Source organism: Glycine max, chromosome 3 (assembly GCF_000004515.6).
Source record: "Glycine max cultivar Williams 82 chromosome 3, Glycine_max_v4.0, whole genome shotgun sequence".
Taxonomy (NCBI): Eukaryota; Viridiplantae; Streptophyta; class Magnoliopsida; order Fabales; family Fabaceae; genus Glycine; species Glycine max.
This window is the reverse complement of record NC_016090.4, coordinates 41653036-41676346: the sequence shown is the minus strand read 5'-3', so window position 1 is coordinate 41676346 and position 23311 is coordinate 41653036. Positions and strand designations below refer to the sequence as shown.

Below are 23311 nucleotides of genomic sequence, written 5' to 3'. Positions count from 1 at the left end.
GTATCAAAACCTACACCCACATTTGTAAGTTGTAACATTCCCAACTAGTAGCTCACCTTAGTTGCAGCCACTTTGGAGAGATACCTTAATTGTAGCCTCAAGGGCTACCTTAATTAGAGCTTATAAAGTTCGGCAATCTCCACCTTACAAATTGGTTTTGTGGGATAGAGTTAGGCCCTAAACTTTTAAGTGTTAAAAAATTTGATATCTATGAACCTATTAAGTTTCATAGATAAATAATATCAGTCAATTTTGCTACAGAATTACAATACAATGAGAGCAAGATTCAGTTAGTAGGTTTCAGCAAGCTGGCAAATGAACTTAAAAATAAAACTCAAACCTAAGGGTCAGTTTGTGCATGGAAAACATTTATAGTGAAAATATTTATGACAATCCAAGTCTCAAACAGCATGGCCATACTTGAAGCTCCTTAAACATAAAGACAGCACTCTACAGCTTTTCAAGAAGTCACCTATGCAAGTATTCCATCCATCATAATCATGGTGGATGTTAAGACGTGTTGCTTAACAATATGTATTTTGCCAGATCAATCGATCAAAATGATACACCATATCACCATCAGAGAAAAGAATTACATACCTCAATTAAATAGTGATAAGTCCAAAGAAGAAGATAGGTGAGTCCTAGTAGAGAATGAAAGAATGAGTTTCACTCCACAAGGGTTGAGAGAGAAACACCCTTCCAAGGAAAATGCCCCTTATAATTTAATACAGTTTACTATTACAATACAATTATCCTTTTTTGCTATCCCTCCCTCCTATTTATACTCAACTCCTAATCACCTATTAGTCATCTTGTTACTTCTAGAGTATACTTTCATTACTCCCTCTTCCTGTTCCCTAACAAATAGTCATAACTCCAGCTCGCAAAATCAAGTTTTTCTTGTTACTTCTGAGTTGAAATCCCCTTACCCCGGCAGCATTCAATTTTAATCTCTAATGAAGATAAATTAAGGAGTTCAAACTGTTTAATTGGGATGCATTTAGAAGAGTCTTTTTACAGCTTATCTAGACTTATAACATAAGCACTTGTATAAGTGTGAGAAAAAACTTATGGAAAATTTGAGTCAGTTTGTTTAAACTTATTTGTTAAAAAAACACTTATTTTAATAAAATAAGCAGCTTTATGTTTTTCTAGTGTGTTTGTCTAAATTGTTTTGTTTAAAATAAATAATTTACTGCTTATTTTGAGAAGCAAATCCTATATGCTTATTAAATAAGTTTTTTTTAAAAGCACTTATTTTAAAATTGCTTATTTTAATTTTAAACAAACTAGCTCAATAGCTTTTAACGTGTTTATAAGCTATTCTCAACTTATTTCAGTAAGTTCTTCGAGATAGCTTAAGAAAACAGGTAACAACTTGTACGAAAACAACTTAACCCTAATTCCTCTTCGATTATAGAAACAACTTATACATAAGTACTTACATCAGTTACCTGACAAGCTGTTTACCGAAACAGCTCAATAATTTAGATGAGCATACAATTTACTATGCTATGTTGCTACAACTCCTGACAGAATCCAGTTAGACATCCGAGTTTTCTAGCACCACACAGTCACATAAAAACACGTTAATTGCTAGAAGATTTACAAAAACCTTTCAATATCAGAACAAAAATGTAACCAAGGAATAACTTTTCAGACAGAAACATTGAATCAAACTAATAACTCCATTTTCTATACCATAATTGCACCAAAAAAATAACAAGGTTCAAAATGAAGGAAAAGAAGTAAAACCATAAGAACAGCGATCCAATCCAAATATCCCAGAACCAACGACAAACCCTAGAATATGACAAGCAACGAAAACAGAGTGTAAATCAAGAAAGATGCGTACGCAATGAGTCCACGGTGTTCGTCACCGCCATCGGCGAGCGAAACGACGAGTCCGGCGGAGGCCCTGGTGGCCCACAAGACGAAAACCGAGGCGACCGAGAGGCGAATGACCCCATCGACCGGTAAGAAGAGCGAGAGGGCAGAGAAAATGACGACCGGCAAGAGGCAGTAACCGACGACGCTGGTGCAGGTGTGGAGATCGAGGTTACCGGTTCGACCGGCTAGCATGTTGAAGACGACGTATAAGAAGATGGAGGAGACCACGATCCAGCCCAAGATGACGCCGAATTGGATCTTCCCGGCGAGTAATTGGAAGAGGCAGAAGGACATGTAGAGAAGAATTGGGCCCGAGAGATCCGAATCTTTGTGGACAGTGTGGTTGACGCGGAAAGGGTTCAGAACGGATCTGATTTTGCTCCAGATTTGGTCGGGGTGGATCCCGAGCTCGTCGAGGAGGGGTTCCTCGTCGTCGAAGTTGGCGGAGCCGCCGGGGCCCACGGCGGGGCCGGTGTAGATCGGCCCCGAGGAGGTGGACGCCGCGGCGGAGCCTATGTCGAAGGACATGAAGGGGATACCGGAGTTCGGCTGGAACGGCGGCGTGGGCATGCGCCGCTGCTGGAGGTTTGGACCCGCCGCGGCGGGGTTGCCGGCGGAGGGGAAAGCCACCGGCGGGACCTTGAACTCTTTATTGGCCATGATGAGATTGAGATCTGGTTGGAAGAAAGAGGATTTCGGAGTGGAACTAGGGTTTTGAGAAGGTTCGATCGAACAATCTACGAATTTGGGAGTTTCTTGGTGTTCTTTGAGAAGCAGAGTATAAGCGACCACGGCGTTATTGGAACCTTTTTTTTGTGGCTTCGATGTGGTGACGTTTACTTAATTGAAAGTGCTTAACGGATTGGAAAATTAATAGTAGTATTTAACTTAAAAGAAAAAAAATGTTACAATTATAAAGAAATACTATTATTTGATTTTAAAATTTTATTTTTTATTTAAATATAAAAGGTAGGTTAAAAGCAATATAATATTCTCAGATACGATTAGTTTAAATTTATATAAATTTACAAACTTAAAAAGGAAATTTATTAAATAATGTGTGAAACCTACACAATTTTCTTATATTCAACAAATAAAAAATATGAATTACTAGCATTTTCTGTATATAATATAGCATAAAATTGTTAAAAAGTAAAATGTTAAGGATAAAATTTATAAAAAAAATGTAAAATTTAAGGTTTAATTTGTTAAAAATTTTAAAAATTAAGATATAAAGTGTAATTATTTTAACATGTCACACCAGTTAAACAGAAGAACGGAAAAATTGTACGTTTTTAAAAAAGTTTAGAGTAAAATAAGTCAATTTAATTTGTTAGGAGTAAATTTATATATAAAAAAAAAAACTTGAGATAAAAAGTGTAATTAAGTAAAAAAAAAAATCCTTCAAAAACACAAATAATGCTTACTTGCTTGCTATGCCAATGGAAGAGAATAAACTCTTCACTTAACAACATCCAACACGACTACATGCATGTTTGAAAATGCTTAAAAGTGACACACCATGCACTATGACTACGTGCACGTTTGAAAATACTTGCAATGGATATAACACATTTCGCAACAGAAGCTATCGACATAACACACATCACAACAAAACTTACAAATAATAACCCTTACGTTATTTTCCTTATTTGACCTGGTTTTATTGTTTACATGTATACTTTGTGTGCGTCTAACCATGTAGTACATTACTTCTTATCCGTGATGAACTCATTTTTCATAGACTCATTGGCTAGTTCATAATTGTCAGGGACAATAACAGATTAACTATGTAATATTTGAGGGTAGTTGTCTCCCACTACATTTTTACTTTTATTTTCTTAATACAATATACCTATGTTGGTCCTCTCTAACCAATGAAAAATTACATTACTTACACTTAAATTTCTAATATTTTGTTCATAAGTTATGGTTTTTCCTATTTTTTCCACTTTTTGTTCAGTATTCATAATGTAATTAGGTATTATTGTTTTACAAGTGTTTTTTATTTGTCAAAACAGATATTACACAAATAATTGTTATTTGCTTGTTATGTCAACAAAACCAAAAGTAACGCTTATTTGCTATGCTAACGAACAGACTCTTGACTTAGCAACATCCAACACGACTACATGCATGATTATAAATACTTACAAGAGACACTACTACTATATCTTTGAAAATACTTACAAAGGACACATCACGTATCACAACAAAAACTACCGACATGACGCACATCACAACAGAGCTATAAATAGTTATTCTTACGTTATTTTCTTTCTTTGACGAGGTTTTATTGTTTGCATATGTACTTTATGTGTGTCTAAACATGTGGTACATTATTTTCTATTCATAATATAATTAGGCATTGTCGTTTCACCGGCATTTTTTATTTGTCAAAAAGGGATATTACACAAGTAATTTTTATTTGCTTGTTATGTCAACAAAACCACAAGTAACGCTTACTTGCTATGCCAACAAAAGAGAATAAGCTCTTGACTTAGCAACATCCAACACGACTACATGTATGTTTGGAAATACTTATAAGAGACACTACATGCATAATGACTACGTATATGTTTGAAAATACTTACAAAGGGCACAATACGTATCAAAACAGAAGCTACCGACATGACTCACAGCACAACAAAAAGCAACAAATAGTAGCTCTTACATTATTTTCTTTCTTTGACATGGTTTTATTATTTGCATATTTACGTGTTTCTAAACATGTGGTACATTATTTCTTATTCGCGATGAACTCGTTTTCCATTGATTCATTGGCAAGTTCTTAGTTGTAATGGACAAGGACAAATCCACTCTGTAATATTTGAGATTAGTTGCCCCCATTACATTTTTAACTTTTCTTAATACAATATATTCCTATTGGTCATCTCTTAACCAATGCAAAACTTCATCACATACACTTAAAATTCTAATATTTTGTTCATCAGTTATGGATTTTCTTTAAAAAATCACTTTCTTTAAAGTATTCATAGAGTAATTAGGCATTATCATTTCATGGACATTTTTTTCAAAACATAGGGATATCATACAAGTAATTGTTATATGTTTGTTATGTCAACAAAAACATAAGTAATGCTTACTTGCTTGCTTCGCTAACAGAAGAGAATAAGCTCTGCACATAGAAACATCCAACACGACTACATGCGTGTTAGAACATACTTACAAGTAACACAATATGTATCACGACTAAGTGTATGTTTGAAAATACTCACAAATGACACGACACACATCGCAACAAAAGCAACCGACATGATGCACATCACAACAAAAGCTACAAATAGCACCCCTACGTTATCTTCCTCATATGATGTGATTTTAATGTTTGCATGCGTATTTTACGTGTGTTAAAACATGTGATACATTATTTTTTATTCCTGATGAACTCATTTTCTTATATGACATTTTTTGTGACAAATTAATGTACCACATGATTAGATACACTCCATGTCACATAATGTACCACATTTTCTATTGCTTAACACATAAGTTCATAGTTGTCATGGACAAAGACAAATTAGCATTGTGACATTTAAGGGTAGTTGCCCTCACTGCATTTTTAACTATGAATAAAATATACTCTTTTTGATGTTTTTTATAAGACTCAAATTAGAATTGGTGTTTAATTCCTTTTATAAGGGACAATTTAAAATGTCCTTCGTATTACTTACTTTTTTTTATATAAAAAAGTAATCTTAGTTCAATAAATAGTTGGTAGAATATATACTCCCTCCATCCCATAATCAACGTGTAAGACAAATATTGTTTCTAAATAATTGTTGATTAGTTTTTTAATATAACATTTATTATTTTTTTTTCACTCATATCCCTTATAATATTAATATATGAACAATAAAAATTAAAAATAAATTAATGATGATTATTTTAAATTTTTTAAGTTGTTATTCTCTTTTATTTATTTATTTATTTTTCTTGGTCTGTCTAAAATAATTTATGACAAAAATTATAATAAGACCGACAAAATATTTTTTTTTGAAAGGTGAAAATATTAATTTCAAGTGTATGTAAGTTTTTCATTAATTTTAGGTATAGTTTTGAAAAAAAAAGACATATTTAATGCTATCAATTAAAGTACCAATTTCAATATATATATATATATATATATATATATATATATATATATATATATATATATAAATTGAAATTTATTAAAAAATATAAAATTTTGTAGGTGTGAAATCTTATTTAATGATATTTTCTTTAAAATTTTGTAGCTTTCACTAGAGACATTGATTAATGAAATAAAATTGAAAAGATTCTTGGTGGGAGAAAAAAAAAATGCACTCCCCTATAGCTTTAAAGCTTTAAAATGCGTTTTCATATGATTTCTAATATTTTTTCTCTTTTAATCTCTTAAGTATCCACTTACTAGCAATATTTTTCACTAAAGTTTAACTAACAATAAGAAAACTTAGAAAAAGTGTGCAAGAAAATATATTATTATTTATCTTTAAAATGAGTAGAAGAAAATTCAATACCTATATTATAAGCATATTTGTCCCTACAAACTGAGTCAGACCTACTTGTTTTCTGAATCCATCAGAAGTTACAGATTTCCCTTATCTATGAGTTTTGCTTTAGTTGATCTCATTTCATTGATAATGCTGATTTTACTTCATTTCTGTGTCGCGTGTAGCTAACATTTATGTCAAATTAGCTAGTTTTAAAACACGAGCATGAGTAGACTCAATGGCAAACCAATGGATTTCTCAGAGAAAATATTCGCATCATAGGATAGTAGGAGCATAACAGCGTAAGAAATCTTTTCGCAACTCGAAACAGATAAAGCAAATCCTATACACAATCATAAAGCATTTCACAAGCATACGTTCACACAGAGACAGAGACAAAGAGAGAAAAAACATATAAATTTATATTCCTTTCTAGCAGATAGTCAGTCTAATACATCATACCTCCCATGTTTTTTCAGAAATTCATATCTAAACCCCTTATAGAAGATACGATAGAAACAAGAAAATGGAAACGAAAATAACACGGAGACAGTAAATGCTAAAGTATTATCCTATGCACGAGAGACTACAACTACAACCACAACTGTGATCACTTTTGTTTTACACAAAACAAAGGGGTCTCCTAGTGTGGTCATGATGCACTTCTCTAACAAGATTAATTGCTGGAACCAGAAGGATTATGACTAGAACTTGATCCAAGGTTCAGGTCAAGAATGGTGTTTGGAGCAGCATTGGTTTTTGCATTTCCCTTGGAGAGCTTCTTTTTTAGTTCAGACAGAAGTTGTTGATTTTCTTGATTAAGAAGCTGAGCTTTCTTCCTCAGCCTTTCATTCTCTTTGATCATGTGACAGTTCTGGTAGTACAACTCTGAGTTCAGCCTTTCCATGATTGTGAGAACAATTCCTTCCCAGAAACTATTCACAGTGCCCTGTCCTGAAAACCAAAAAAATAAATATAAAAAAGAATCAGAACAAATAGGAATAGAATCTTCAGATAATACTATTAGCTGGCCCGGAACTGTAATTCAGTAATCGAACATATAAATAATACATTTATAAATCTCCATTTCATCGTGAGAAACATAAAGATATGAGTATGATTGAATAAAGCAAAAAGGAGAGCTCGTGAGGGAAAAAGAAGGGGAATGCCATCATTAAAAAAATTTAAAAACGAAGGAGAACCTTAATAATTGATTGAAATCTAAAAGGAAAAAAACAATTATTTACAAGCTTCCTTGCGAATGTGTTGCTTTATGAATTGCTTTGGTAGATAGATAATTATGACCCCTAACTGAAGCCAACGACAACAGGGAAAAGCATAGCAGGTAGAGGCAGAAAAAATGAGTCTTTTGGACCACCCTGTCAAATAAATAGAGCATATGGGTTGTCTAAACAACTAAAGAAGAAGATACAGATCGTGGAATAACAGTTGCCCAAATCTGCACTCACTTGAAAGCACACAAAAAATGGTTTCTTTCGGCTTGTCCCAAGAGGGAAGAAAAGGATAAAGGTCACACATAAAAAAAAAAAAAAACACAAGCTTCATAACAAGATCGCCAGTGTGTGTTGTGTATATATGCCTATGTAACAAACAAAGTTCTTGTTCTCATTTCTCCCACATATATATAATATAAACTACGTTAGAGGTATTCAAATATTTAATATCAACATACACAAAAGTTTGTTGGAAGTAATGATAAATTGGATGGGGTGGGGGACTTAAAAAAACACCCATGTATAATATAAAAAAAGGGAATGTTATCTTTAGAGCTAGTGAAAGACAAAGAAATTATTCAAGAGGGTCTTTTCGTATCATGGAAAATAATAATTAAATGCAAGAGAAAACAAAGGCTAAAGAATTCGTATGGTCATGGAATCAGATATCTGGAAACAAGTTAAACCAAATACTACTTGCAGTAGCCTGAAATGGTTCACAAAGAAAGAGAGTGAGAGAGAGAGGGTGGGGTCCTCTGTTTTTCTCTCTTGAACTTTTCGAAAAAGATCACCTTTTGGAGAAAGTTGGTTGAAAACTTTGGTGGTGGAAGCAAACTGGAGTTGGAAGGAGAGAGTAGCAGTGAGAGTTAGCGAAGGGAAGGGTGTGACAAAGAGAACAATGTGTGAGTTAATTTATAGAGGAAAAAAAATTGAAGAGTTAAGGGAAAAGGAAAGAGAAGAAGAGGAAACATGGGTGGGGAGGGGGGGACGTGTCCCTTCTGCGCCTGACACAACAATCATGCATGTGTAAGCATAGAAGGCGGCTGGTTTAGGAGCCTAAAAGATTTTTCATGTTTCGGTTCTTCTATGATGATGCTTATGGCGTCATGTAAATGATTATTCTGAATGGAGTTTTTGTTTTTGCTGCTGCTCTTTCCTTGTGAGCCAAGAGGGGCATAATGGGAATTAGAGAAGATTTGGCCCTAATGGACATAAGAGGAATCATAATGGGTCTTCCCTTCTAGGGTTTGTAAAATGATGGTGGGGCTAGGCCATCCCAAGATATGCAATGATGGTTTGGATTGGGTCTGTGGAAACCACCATCGGTATTTTCAGCATCCTTTCCTTAGCCCCCCTCACCCTATCATCAATTACTCTTTTGTTTTTATTTATTATGCTGCACTTCTTCTATTTTTAGTCCTTCATGATTCTCACTTTCATTTCGCAATTTTCATGTGTCGGGCACTGTTGGCAATAATCATTCTCATTGCCGTAATATTATTATAATTACTATTATTCCTTTTGTTGAAATTTGGCGGTTTTTGTTCATTGATACTTGAGAGAGAGAGAGAGAGAGAGAGAAGAAGAAGAAAATGCCAATTTTTTTTGTTGACTTGTCTTTACTCTGCGGCACTACCTCTTTTTTCCCCCATAGAAGCTTGTTTATTTATTTTAACATTTGAGTGATACGAAATTTGGTTCTTGTGGGGTTAGTGGAATGGCAGAATCTCTTACTTGAACCGTAGGGCTTGTCGATAATTGGTTGCATACATATGTATTCATTTAATTATGCTTGGGATTAGGAGTGCTTTATTCAAACAAACGGAATGTGAAATCATTAAAAGGGTACCAGAAAAAGGGCGAAAAAGAAAGGATGTGGAGGGTTTTATGCACATTTTTCATTATACCACAAGGCGTGTTTCTTTTGGTACAAATTCCTTCTTATGAGAATCTAGTATTACTTGGAGTGGAATTTCCATTCACCCGTTACACAAAATGACCCATGTTTTCCTACCATTTATATTGTGACTATGTGTGCTAAATGCTAATGAGGGGTTATGAACCATTGATGGTATTTTGTTTTACGTTATTATAATGATGGTAATTATAGATGAAGCCAGTATCATAATTAAAGCACTCGTTTTCATGCCAAATTCAGGATATGAGTTTGAAATTATTTGGTGGGGAGGAACAGGAATTGGGGCCAGGCAACCCCATCTCCTCATGGGCTATGAGTGGCATGGCGTGAAACATTATGGTTGCCAGATAATATTTTGGATGTGTCTAATTTCCTTCTGGGAGTGAAATTTGTCAAGCAGGTCTTGGGTTATCATCCCTCGTGGAGCACGTTCATTTCTCCTCCTCCTGTTAAGAACTTTGCTTGCATCAACCTATGTTTTCTAATGGCCAGGTTCTTAGCTCACTCTTTAACTAAATTAAAAATTCGTTTACTTCTAAAACCTTTTATTCAATTTTCATTTAAGCTTTCACTTTTTATATAGCCTTCTCTCATAGGAAAGTACAATACACATTCAAATTTATGATTTTTCCAAATTCATGATTCCATTATGCAAGATTTTTTTTTTAAATTACTTAGTATATTAAGTCAATCGAATTATCTTTTGTTTTTTCGGAATAATCGTATTATCCTTTATTATTTAAAGTAATATACATTGCTGAAAAAATTCCCCCACCCCCTCAAAAAAAAAAGTTTAAGGTTAGTTTTATAATTTCAAATACATGTCAATATAAAAAAGAAAGTAATCAAATGTATTTTTAATTACTATTTATTTATAATTAATAAATATAAATGAAAAGTAATAAATATTTAATTTGGTACATAATAATCTATATATTATACTTACATATCCAGATTTTAATGTCACATACCCCAAAGTTTGTTCGAAGTAATTATAAATTGGAGTGCGTCGGGGACTTAAGACTCCTATTAAGTAATTGGTAGCATATACTTAGTATATCAAGTCAACCGCATTACTAACTATAGTAAATTAGTAATTAACAATTTTCTTGTTATGTATGATTATTTCTTAGGATATATAAGATAAGTTAGATAATTAAGAGAAAAGAAAAGAAAAATCGCAGATTCAATTTTTTTTATTAATAAAACTAAAATTTTAACATAATTAATATCTATATATAAGTTAGCCGAGAAAAAGTTTAGTCTAATGATCTTATTCTATTTGCGTGTCTTTATAGAAATTGAGTAACCTTGGCAGCTGTTTGTCCCATATCATGCATATATGGAACGTGGTCTGCTCGACCGAATTTGTAGCCTCATGAGTTCCTATCGCATCAAAATTTCAAGCATGTTCTTTTCAAATGCAGGAACATGAGCTTGGTCAACAACCCAAATGCTATTCAAATTGTACCATCAGAGAAATTGTATTAAGGAGGCAAAAGGGTACCTCCGAATTTTCCAAAGCAAACCCATAAGCACACGGCATATAGCAGTAAAATAAATTGGCGTGAATGAGTGAGTGAATCAAATAAAAGGGGATATAAATCTCGTCAGAAACGAACAATGATGGCAAAGCCCCTCTAATAATGGTTCTCTCGGTAATCTATTCAAGTCCCTCTTGAAAAGCCGTTTTGCTTTTTCCCCTGCAATATTCAATCACTCCAAATTGAATGATTTAGGGAAAAACTTGTGCATTCATGATTTAACGGAAGGTTTTGAGTCGTTTACATTTTTCTTCATAATGTGTATAAGTATAACCCCCTTGCACTCATCAATACCCATCATCATGTACCTTGTTGTCTTTAGTTACAATTATGGGAAATGCTAATGATTCATCTTTATTTATTTTAACCAAGGACAAAAAGATAGAGAGTCTCGGGGATGATTGTAGTGCATCATCACTCAGTTGTGAGATGCAAAGCAAACGTGGAGTATCACCGATCAATACACGTGAAAGGGTTGAAATTTCCTTCGTGGTTACTTACATCCGCTCATCTCATAGTTGTGAAATAAATTTTACAATCTTAATAAGATAAGAATAATTTCTCATTGAGTTTTAAGTTTTCACACCACACACTTCTCAAGAGAGGGAGGATTTATCACTGTTAGTCTTTCAATGATAAGATAAGAAAAGGGATTGGATAATTCATTTTAGCTGTCTAGTAAAAAGCTTTAATTTCAATATTCGGTTGAAGTATTTAAAATTATCAATGGACTCCGATGTTAAGTGAGGAGTGTTTTGAGAGTTTTTTCTTTTTCTTGACAGAATATTTTGAGAGTTAACAAACGGGCTTGTAAGAGGACTGGCTCAGGCCTATGAGATCAAGCCCAATTACGCATTTCCGCATTATTGGCTATGTTTATGTGCAGGTTTTTTTTCATCTTCCTATCTGATGATTAGGATTCAGGACCAACACAACTTGCACAAATATGATAATAGAACAGTTAGATAGATAATTTTCTGTCTCTCTCACTGTCTATCCTAAACACCTGGTCTCAACTATTCTTTTGTCGAGGGATGAATTATAAAGAGCAATATCAAATTATCAATGCATCGCTTAAACAAACAACTAAAAGAGTTAAGAACACATTTGTTATAATTTCATTTAAAAAGTATTATTTTTATAATTCTCTCTATAAAAGAATGCATACATACATACTCGCATATAAAATACGTAAAGGATAGAATATTGATAATTAAATGGATACTCGTGCATAATTTAAGCAAATATATCTACCGCCTATTATTAAATGGGGCAGGACGGATAACGAGGTATACGTAAAGGTTCTTATTTAAATGATTTTGTTTGGACTTATGATTTTGAAGTATTTCTTTATTTAATTTTTGTTTGGATTTATGAGATTGAATTATTTTAGTTTATTAACCTTTTGTTTGAACTCATGAGATTGAAGTATTTTAAATTTATTAGTTTATAAATTTAATGATCTTGATCAGTATAATTGTGTAGAGTAAATGTGTAAAATATTTAAATAATTTAATTTTAACTTTTTTTATTTTTTTAAGAAAACGTTAGAATAAATAAAATTTATAATTAAATTATTTATAATACTTTTAAAGTACTGCTTTATTTTTTTATAGTAAATATCCACAATTATAAAGGAATTTGTAGATATATTTTTAATGGATATGGGATAAGCACAAGTGACCAGTTAGTAACAAGTAACTACCACTCGTGCTCCTCCCCCCAAGAATGAAGAAAAATATAATAAGAAAAAACAGAAAATTAAGTTTTTTTTCCAGAAGAATCAGATAACATAATCACTTTATTATGTGTTAGTCATGTCTAGTCATGGTTGATGAGTTTGAACCTCCAAATATATCCATGTCATTATTTCATCAAAATGAATAAATAAAATAAGAAAAAACATCGATCTGTCATCTCAGCTTGCCATAAATGCAAGGTATCTAGGATCATTATTTTCAAAGTATCACTATTTACAAGAAGGATTAGAGGAGAAACTTGTAAGCCGCATAGAATCACTAACAACGGCTTCATCGTTATCTTTCTTATGCCAAGTTCAATGTGCATGAGATGCATTAAATAATTCTAATGTACCGTATCCAAAGCTACCCTCCCTAAATATTGATATTGTTGGCACAAACAGAATTAATTATAAAAATTTAATATCGTGCATTATTGCACGAAACGATGGCAAAACTTAATTTCAATGAAATTATAAGTGCTCAAACTTAATATTGATAAGAAGAAGAAAAAGGTCAAATGTTAATTACTTGGTAGCAAGGCCTTCATGGTTTCCCCCGTCTCCAATTGTGATATGAATTGAACTGGAGCACAATTGTTAGCTTTGTCTTTATAAACCCTTGTTTGACAACAAAAAAAAAAAAATTAAATAAGTGAAACAGCATTAATCAATCTCAAATTGAATGATCAAAATCATAACAAGGAATAGTAATAATATAATAATAATCAATACTCCCAAAGCGATCATAGGTATGAACATGCCCTGCAAAAACAACATCAACAAGGGCTTGGTAAAGCAAATCTTCCATGGCAGCCTTCACTCCAATGGATTCATGCTCATTTTGATGAGCAACGTTGGAGTTGTACCATGTGCATGAATCAACACCACAACCAAGGTGTTGTTCACCTATTTACCTTCCGCAAGTCATTTTGAAGCCATTTGTATTGTGGAGAATAAGAGTCAAAGTCGGTGTAGGAGCCAAGCATGATGACATGAACGCCAGCCACATGAAAAGAATAAAAGAGGTTAGAGTTTCATCCACTTTCTTCGAATGATCATGACATGCACCACCTGGAATTGTATGTTGTTGTGAATCTCGTATTGTGAAGTAGAGGAAACTTCTCAACCTTGTGGTTGCCTTGAGTGATCATCTAAGGACGTTGACTAGCTAATGGTTCATCCAATCGACCAAATGAGTCCCATAAATCTTGTTTTAAGTCTGCATAAGATAGGTCATCGGGTAATAGCAGTTTCTTGTAGTTTATTTACCTACGTGCTCCAAGATCGACTTAGTCCAATCTGTTTGTCCAAGATCTCCAATGTACATTAATTAAAAACATAAGTTGCAAAGAGAAATACTAAAAAATACTCAATACCATGTAATATTCTTCATTAGGTAGGTTTATTACATATGTGAGTATTACATAAATTTTCAACTAATAAAAAAAGATTGCAAGAGTGCGAAATAAACATGGTTGTAACCTTGTAGGGTATAATTAGATATTGAAGACTTGATTGGAAGGTGAAAGGGTGGAGTCTTAAAGTTGTATGTTTGGGAAGAAGGTGGGTCACCCAAACGATAGTATTAGACCGTGTTGGGGTTGAGGGGACCAATTACAACTTCGTGAATTTCACCAAAGTGTAGAGGATATAACGGTACGAAGAGGAAGTCCCTGTGGCAGAGAGTGCATTTACTGAAGGAGATGGACCCTACGTAACCTTTGCAGGAGTTGGGCTACCTGTGATCCATGATATCCTCATCTTGTTTTGGCCCAATTGAGATATGTGTACCTGAAAGGCCCACCAATGTCATATTTTCAAGCCACGGGATGACTAATAAATTATACATTACATATTATTTTTTGTAAAGGCATTAACAAAATACAATATAGTTTATTAAAAGCCATTCCTTTTCTCCCATCATAATTATCTAACAAAACTTCCTGATAATTTATTTTTAGAAGAAAAAAATCGTTGGCAATAATATTGTTCACACTTCACATGATAAAGCACATATTTCAATAAAAAAGACAATTCATATATAAATTATTATTTTGTTTATTTGAATATTGACGTGAGATGCATTTGTCACGATGTAAAAATAAAATAAAATTAGGAAGCTGTAAGACATTTGGTGCAGCGAGCTAGAGGCACAAACTCAACCAACCCAATTCAATGGGTGTTTTTGGTTCTGCGTTAAAAGCTGACGGGTAAAACGCAAATAATTTAAGCACTAAAATATTGATGCAGAAAATTAAACGTTAAATTTGTAAAGTTGTAGTTGTACTTGTACCTGTTGTGTAGAATGAGAGTCTTGATCTGTATGTGGAATAAAGAGTGTTTGACGAGGTGGTGGTTGAATGTAACCAGAAACGACATCGAGTTCGAAGATTCCGATGATTAGTAAAAGCAAGAACCCTGGCACACACATTCTTAGACCCATCGTTTTTAAGTTTTGGTGGTAATGTTTACGATAAGCTACAAGCCCACAACGAAGGTTGAGTGTTGAAGAACAGGCAATGAACTTCTTTGTGTCCGGAGTTCTCTCTATATAGGGGTCACATTTCACATGTATGTTCCTACAATGATAAGTTTTTCCTAAATTTGATACATTGACTAAAGCTTTTTCTTATCAAATTATGTATAGTATTTGTTATTAGAAAAAAGGGTAAGAGTTAAAACAATATCCCCTAAAAAAACAATATCTATAAAATGAAGCATTTTTATGATGTTTGACAATAATAAATAATATTTTTACTTATAAGAAAAATATAGTTGGTAATTAATTAATTTTAATAGCATAAAAAAGACATTCACTATATTTGACAACTAGAGTTTTTTCTCTTAATTATTTAATTATATAGATTACTTGTTATTATAAAAAGGTAATGTTACACAATATGTCTATATAATGAAATTATTTTTAAGTGAAATTTGACGATAATAAATAATTGTTTTTAATTATAACAAAGCAAGGGTGAAATTATGTTTAAGGTTAAATATATAATTTATTTCTTATCTTTATTGCACTTTTTTAATTTGGTCCGATCCCAATATGTATTTTTTTTTTGTGACAAAAATGTAAAAATTTATTGAAGCACTCTATACATGTCAATCTTACTGATTTATACTTTGAGAGCATTAACTCTTTAAAGGAATTTGGTCCTTATGAGTGTAAAGTATTATTAATTTGGTCTCTTACGTAAGGAGTCAAATTGAAAATGTACTATTTGTATAGGATCAAATTAAGAATGTATAAAAGTTTTTTTTATATATAACTAGTAGAATCATAAATGATAATTTTAATAGTTGATGATGCGTTGTCAATATTTATTTTAAGGTTAACAATCTATGCATATTGAGTTTTATTTTTACATTTAGTACTTTATATACTATCGTTATAATTGATATATTTTGTTTTATTTCTATTAGTATGTATTAAGTAATTCTATTTTATAGTGCACAGGACAAGCTATACATTTTTTTAGCTTATGATGATTATAAAGTATTTTATTAACTTGTCATTTAAAAAAATAATTTATTTTAATTAATGAAATGAGATCAACTAAAGCAAAACTCATAGATATTATCTAAATATTATATTGTTGAACAATTTATATCTAAATACTTATGATTTTTCTTTAAATATTATTGTTTAATTTTCATATACTTTCAATGAATTAAAAATTAATTTATGTATAACTTTTAAAGTAATAATTACCAAAGCAAACAATCATATGTACGTGGCAATTTATATTTAAATGATAATGTAAGCTTTTTACGTCATTAGTGTATTTTAATTAAATTTTAAATATTAAATATATTTTTTTCAAATTACAAATATATATAATACATGCATGATATATCACACCTTTCATAATAATTTAAAATTCATTTAGTAATGTTAATATGTAAATTATTTATTACAATGTCAACCCACTAGGATGGGCCTAGTGATTTGAGTTGGACTACATACATAAAGATTTATATTTAATTTTTATTGTCGTCATTCTAATAAAAAAAAAATTCAATGCTGGAACTTAAACATTAAACATTATAAAAAATATTATATTAATTTTATTAACTTGTATTAATTAAAAAATTTCTCTAAAAAAAAGTTAAATAGTAAAATAACCAAGCAATTTGAAAATGTATAAATGTTAAAAATGACATACAATAAACGCAAGAAGAAAGTAATTATGGAGAATTCGTGATAAAAAAAAAGTATTCTAATTTAAAACATAACAATATTTTATTTTTTTTACTAACAACAACTTAAAAAATATTATGTGGAAATCGAGAATAAATCTTTTTCCACAAAATCACTAACATAACTAATTAATTTCCTTTACAGATAAGTATATAATCTATAAACAATATATTGTAATTTTTTAATATATTTTCTATTATTGTTTAATTTGAAGAATATATTTTAATAAATGTTTACAAAAACTAATATATGTTTGTGACAATCAAATCATGCTACATCTAAGACTTGTATAACATATTATACACATACAAATTAAATAACTTGTTTTGGACACCTCTTTAGAGGATTTGAGCCTACGATCATGAATCAAACCAATGTAGTGGTCAAATACCAGCAAACTCAATCGCCAACCCATAAAGGCCACGTTAAAAACCTGCACTACTAACCCCAATACAGTGGCAAAGTACCAGATCAGACTGCATAATTTCTGTTAGCAGGCACAACGAATTCCATAGGATTCACCGCTAGATGCATTACCTATGCCTCAACATGTAAGAGATAGCACTATATACAACCTTTAAGTAGCTTTCAGTGGGACGGAAAGAACATGAAAGAAATAGAATTACAAAGAAATATTTAAATTAAATTAACGTATGAAAGTGTGGAACTCATACTAAATTTTTGAAAACTTTCACAAATTCCCATTTCTTTCCTCAACAACCGAACAAGTAGGAAAATAATATAAATAAGACATATTGACTTTAAATAAAACACCATTAGGATCATAATTTTTGCCAAGTATCACTATTTACAAGAAGGATTAGAGGAAAAACTTGTAAGCCACACAAAATCACTAATAACTGCTTCATCGTTATCATTCTTATGCCAGGTCCAGCGTGCATGAGATACATTAAATACCTCCAAAGTACCGTGTCCAAAGCTAGCCTCCCTGAATATTGATATTGTTGGCTTGGGATTTATGTACCTGTTGGCAAAGAACATAGAAAATTAGTTACAAATTTAAGATCATGAAAGAAATTTTGGAGAAATTATAAGTGCTCAAAATTGAGATTGCTCGATCGAAAGAATTTTTTTTTGACAATGTTAATTACTTAGTAGCAAGGCCTTCACGGTTTCCCCCATCTCCGATTGTGATGTACATCGGAGCACAATTGTTAGCTTTGTCTTTATAAACCCGTGTCTGGCAAAACAAGCAAATAGAAAGCAACACATATTTAATTATTAGTCAATCTTAAATTGCATGATCAAACTCAAAACAAGAAATTGTAATAATATAATACTATCTTGGATCTTTTTTATAAGAAATAAATTTGAGTGTATTTCACATTAAAATCCCTGTCGTCTCAGCTATTTTTTGTGGGTCCGAAACAAATTAAAACTAAAAAGAAAATCCCTAAATAACAAAAACATATTCCATGAATAATTCATCAAAAAAAAATTGATGAATTTATAAATTCAATTATAATAAAATAATACACAAAATTCTCATACATTAAAAAATTTACTAAAATGAAGTTAATAAATTTTTTAAAAGTCGAGATCTCTAAAAATGGAAATCTTAAACTGTCAATCACTTTATGGATATGTGCGAGATCAAAACTTATTTTATTTCTTATAAAAAGGACCAATGGAATGTGGTAATTAATACTTACAAAGCGCTCATAGGCATGCACATGTCCTTCAAAAACAACATCAACGCGGGCTTGATAGAGCAAATCTTCCATGGAAGCCTTCATGTTTACGGATTCAGGCTCACCTTGATGAGCGGTGTTGGAGTTGTACCACGGGGCATGAATCAATACTACAACCCAAGGAGTTATTCTTCTATTTACCTTCTGCAAGTCATTTTGAAGCCATTTGTATTGTGGAGAAGAAGAGTCAAAGTCAGTGTAAGAGCCAAGCATGATGACATGAACGCCAGCCACATCGAAAGAATAGTAGAGATTTGAGTTTGATCCACTTTCTTGGAATGGCATGAGCCACCTAGCATTGTATGCCGTGAATGGTGTTGTGTGAATCAGTGGAATCATCTCAACCTCGTGGTTGCCTTGGGTTACCATCCAAGGACGTTGGCTAGCTAATGGTTCAACCAATCGACCAAAGGAGTCCCATAGATCTTGGATGAAGTCTGCGTAGGATAGATCACCAGGCAGTAACAACATGTCATAGTTTGACTTATTCACATGCTCCAAGGTTGATCTGGTCCAATCCGTTTGTCCAAGATCTCCTATGTACATTATTCTAAAGCATAAGTTGCAAATTAAGAGAAATAGTAGAAAATCGTATTTGTTTGTTTTGCATAAATTAAGAAAAGTTAATAAATAAATAAATAAAAGTAAGTAGTGATTTTATAGAACTAATGTTACATTACAAAACTAAATGATACTTATTAGAGATATTATTGAAAAAAAAAATATTCTATTAAAAAATTATGTGACACTTATTTTAGAATAAATTTTTTCTCAAATGATACTTATTTAATTTAGGGACGAAAAGAGTATGTAATATTCTTCATTATCAAAATAGTTTTTTGATTTACATAAATTTCCAACTAATAAAAAAATGTTAGCGAATATGTTGTCATCACTCCTTAAATTGCAAATTCTTACAACTCACAAATTTCTCACTGCAAAAATTGTTTTCTTGTATTTTATCCTGCTAAGGTACCCAAGTTAAATTGCAAAGGAATGTGGATTAGTATCACACGAATTAGTGTGCAAAATGAACATAACATGGTTGTAACCTTGCAGGGTTTAATCAGATAATTAATGAGCGCTTACCAACTACTGCAAATTTGATAGGAAGTTGGGATGGTGGAGTCTTAAAGTTGTATGTTTGGGAAGAGGGTGGGTCACCCAAACGGTAATAGTAGACAGTGTTGGGGTTGAGGGGACCAATTACCACGTTGTGAATTTCACCAGACTCGTAGACCAGATAACGGTACGAGGAGGTAGTTCCTATGGCAGAGGATGCATTAACCGAAGGAGATGGACCATACGAAACCTTTGCAGGAGTTGGGCTATCTGTGATCCATGATATCCTCATCTTGTTTTGGCCCACTTGAGATATGTGTACCTGAAAGGCCCACCCATTGTCAACATTAGGCCCCATAAACTTTTTCCACAGAAATTGGCTAATATTTTTTTTAAAAGGCAAAGAAATTGACTAATAAGTTGTACTAGATTTAAGGAGAGAGGGAAAAAAATAAGAACATGAAAATTTATCAAAGGAATACGACAAATTCATATTGATATGAGTGGTAATGTGTTTAGTTCACTTGCTAAAGCCACAAGAGAAAAATATATTTCAAGTCTCGTGACAATAGAGGTATACTAACAACCTCGTAATTATGATATTTCAAGAAAAGAAAAATACAACAAAATTGCCTCTAATAAGTATAAGTATGACCTCCAAATATGATATTCAAAATATCTTACCATAAAACAAATATCGTTGTATTAACTACTACTTTTTTCCTCTGTTATTCAAAAGATCATTAGTCATTAACAAATAATCATGTTGACATAAGAATTTTATGTATATTGTCGGTATATTAAATGTCAGTTAATAAACATATTAAGCATCTGCGTAAATTGCTCGTACTAAAACATTTAAATATCATCATTTAACGAATTACATTAAATGTCAATGGTTATACCTATAAAAACAACTTAATGCAATATTCTTTTACCAATATATATATATATATATATATATATATATATATATATATATATATATATATATATATATATATATATATATATATATATGTCAATATTAAATGCACGCGTAATACATTTAATTAACATCAAGGTATAATCAGGAAAATATTTAATATTTATTAATATTGTGAAATAACAATAAAAAACATATATTGTTTTTACTAAAACATCAAAAACGAAATGAGTAGTGTATTGTGTAAGAAAGCAACAACCACAAAAAGAAAAAAAAAACCATTTCGTTATCTCCCATTCATAAATAATTAACAAAATATCCATGACAATTTAATTTTTTGTACAAAACTTTGTTGGAACTAAAATTGTACGCACCATAGAGTGCCCATGTCAAAAACTTTCTTTGGTTCTGCGTTAAAAGCTGAGAACGTGCATCTGGATAATCATATTGGTTTGGTTTCGTACCAGAATAAGTCAATACTTCTCATTTTGGTAATCCAACAGGTTGTCTTGTTCACCTAACTATTAACCAAAATGTATGGACACAAACAGAAACACCGAGAAATATATTGATGAAAGATAATGAATATATATATAATTTTCGATTCAAATTGCTTTTTTGGATAAAACTTATACAGATACAATCATTTTCCGATGAGAAATCTGAGCCTTAAACATGTTTATCAATAGGATGTTGTACGCTCGCTCGATTGTTCAGGGGGGGGGGGGAGTTTCAAGAAAATTAAATGCGTCATTAATGTGAATTTTAAAATTCAAACAATTTTATTTAAGTCGTTCACGAATTTCAACAAACAAAGCAAATACTAAAAAACATGAGCGTCTCAACAGCATTTATCATTTTGAAAATGCAAAAATAATTTAAGCAATAAACTATTGATGCAGAAAATCAAAGTTAAATTTGTGAAATTGTAGTTGTAGTACCTGTTGAGGCGAGTGGGAATCCTGATTTGCATGTGGAACAAAAAGTGTTTTACGAGGTGGTGGTCGAACGTAACCATAAACGGCATCGACTTCGAAGATTCCGATGGTTAGCAAGAACAACAAGAACCCTGGCACGCGCATTTGCATCTTCATCGTTTTCAAATTTTGGTGCTAATAATGTTGTAACTATTTTTTTCTTCTTTTGGTGAACAGTTATCTACAACGAGCGAAGGTTGAAATTGAAGGAAGAAGAAGAAAGAGGAGGTGGCAGATCAAAATCAGATTATTGTTATTATTATTATTATTACATGATTTGAATATTCTACCTCCCTCGGTAATGAACTTCTTTATGTTAGAGTTCTTTATATAGCATTCACACTTCACAGTTTGTACAATGAACCAATCCATGCGTGAATAAATACCTTGAACGTGGACGTGTCTTGGAACTCCACCTGTGCATAAGGGATAGTCTTGGCGCATAGGTGGTGATTATTTAATTTAAACATTAAACGAATATCTACTAAATTTTAAACATTCACTGAATTTTTTTCTGGATATATATTTGACTAAATTATTTTTTATTAGAAAAAAGGTAAATGTTAAAAACATATCTATAAAATGAAATGGTTTTTTTAATGATATTTGAATTTTTTATAATTATAACAAAATGTAATAGATTTATTTTTAATAATAAGCATGTATAAATTTAACACATTGGATAATTCTTTTTCTTAGGTATCTAATTAATTATATAGATTATTTGCTATTAGAAAAAGGTCAATCATAATCAGAGAAAAAAATTATACACCTCTAGAATGTTTTATATATTCATTCAATCACAATTATAATAAATAGATTGACTTTTAAAATAATTATTTTATAATAATTCAAAAGTTAATTTATGATTGGATAATGATGATATAAAGCTACGTTAAACTCTAACAATAATAATGGTAGAAAATAAAACCTTTTTTTAATGATATTTGACAATAATAAATGATCTTAATTGTAAAATGATAGTAACGGTGGAACTAATTGATTTTTACTACAATAGTAACTAAATCGAAAATAAAAGCCTCAAACAAATTGACCATGGGCATGGTTAATTTCTTAAATGTTTTAATTAATGATTCGCTCGAAATTTATTTTTTTTGGTGAATAACTTCATCAAAACTTTATGGTGTGTTTGATTTGCATTTTTATTTTCTATTTTCATTTTCTGAAAATTATTTACATTTTCAAAAAATTAGAATTATGAAAATATGTTTGATTTGACTTCTTGTTTTTTGTTATTGAAAATTTATGATATATTGACTTTTTGTTTTTTTGTATTTTTAGATTTATTTAAAATTATATTTATTGTTTATCGCAATTTCATTTTATCTGAAATAAAGTTTCTGTTCTCAACTGAAAACGAAAATTTATTATTTTCATTTTTTGATTATTTCTTATTTTTATTTTTACGAATAATATTTTTAGAAATACAACCAAACATATTTTTATTACCATTTTTTATTTCAATAAAAATAAAAATACAAAACAATCAAACCAAACACTTAATGTTATGCTAGAAGGAGATTTGATCGCCACGGTAGCGATATGATTTGTTTCCATTGGAGCTGCGATTTACTTTT

General features: G+C 31.3%; 3 protein-coding genes and 1 pseudogene across 3 annotated transcripts; all 4 read right to left on the bottom strand.

The window, feature by feature from the left end:
• Positions 1 to 1672: 1672 nt before the first annotated feature.
• Positions 1673 to 2746, bottom strand: LOC100775605 (protein YIPF5 homolog). Its single transcript, XM_003521409.5, has one exon. It carries the CDS (start codon positions 2551 to 2553, stop codon positions 1807 to 1809), a length of 747 nt encoding a protein of 248 aa, XP_003521457.1. The 5' UTR covers positions 2554 to 2746; the 3' UTR covers positions 1673 to 1806.
• A 4043-nt stretch (positions 2747 to 6789) lies between these two features.
• Positions 6790 to 8716, bottom strand: LOC121174610 (protein LITTLE ZIPPER 4). Its single transcript, XM_041014147.1, has 2 exons — positions 8416 to 8716; positions 6790 to 7343 (listed from the first exon to the last, which is right to left on the bottom strand). Exon 2 carries the CDS (start codon positions 7294 to 7296, stop codon positions 7066 to 7068), a length of 231 nt encoding a protein of 76 aa, XP_040870081.1. The 5' UTR covers positions 7297 to 7343; positions 8416 to 8716; the 3' UTR covers positions 6790 to 7065.
• A 4339-nt stretch (positions 8717 to 13055) lies between these two features.
• Positions 13056 to 14588, bottom strand: LOC100819976 (probable purple acid phosphatase 20; annotated as a pseudogene).
• A 2977-nt stretch (positions 14589 to 17565) lies between these two features.
• LOC100794764 (probable purple acid phosphatase 20) lies at positions 17566 to 22056 on the bottom strand. The gene is made up of 5 exons (XM_003520644.5): positions 21678 to 22056; positions 19839 to 20133; positions 18711 to 19285; positions 18150 to 18238; positions 17566 to 18022 (listed from the first exon to the last, which is right to left on the bottom strand). The coding sequence occupies exons 1-5, from the start codon at positions 21828 to 21830 to the stop codon at positions 17842 to 17844; spliced, it is 1293 nt and encodes a 430-aa protein (XP_003520692.1). The 5' UTR covers positions 21831 to 22056; the 3' UTR covers positions 17566 to 17841.
• Positions 22057 to 23311: the final 1255 nt, after the last annotated feature.

Coding starts and splice junctions, on each gene's coding strand:
- LOC100775605 (XM_003521409.5), bottom strand. CDS start 2,553: ATGGCCAATAAAGAGTTCAAGGTCCCGCCGGTGGCTTTCCCCTCCGCC.
- LOC121174610 (XM_041014147.1), bottom strand. CDS start 7,296: ATGGAAAGGCTGAACTCAGAGTTGTACTACCAGAACTGTCACATGATC.
- LOC100794764 (XM_003520644.5), bottom strand. CDS start 21,830: ATGAAGATGCAAATGCGCGTGCCAGGGTTCTTGTTGTTCTTGCTAACC. Junction 20,134..21,677: donor ATTCCCACTCGCCTCAACAG/GTACTACAACTA, acceptor TGGGCCTTTCAG/GTACACATATCTCAAGTGGG. Junction 19,286..19,838: donor TATCAAATTTGCAGTAGTTG/GTAAGCGCTCAT, acceptor TAATGTACATAG/GAGATCTTGGACAAACGGAT.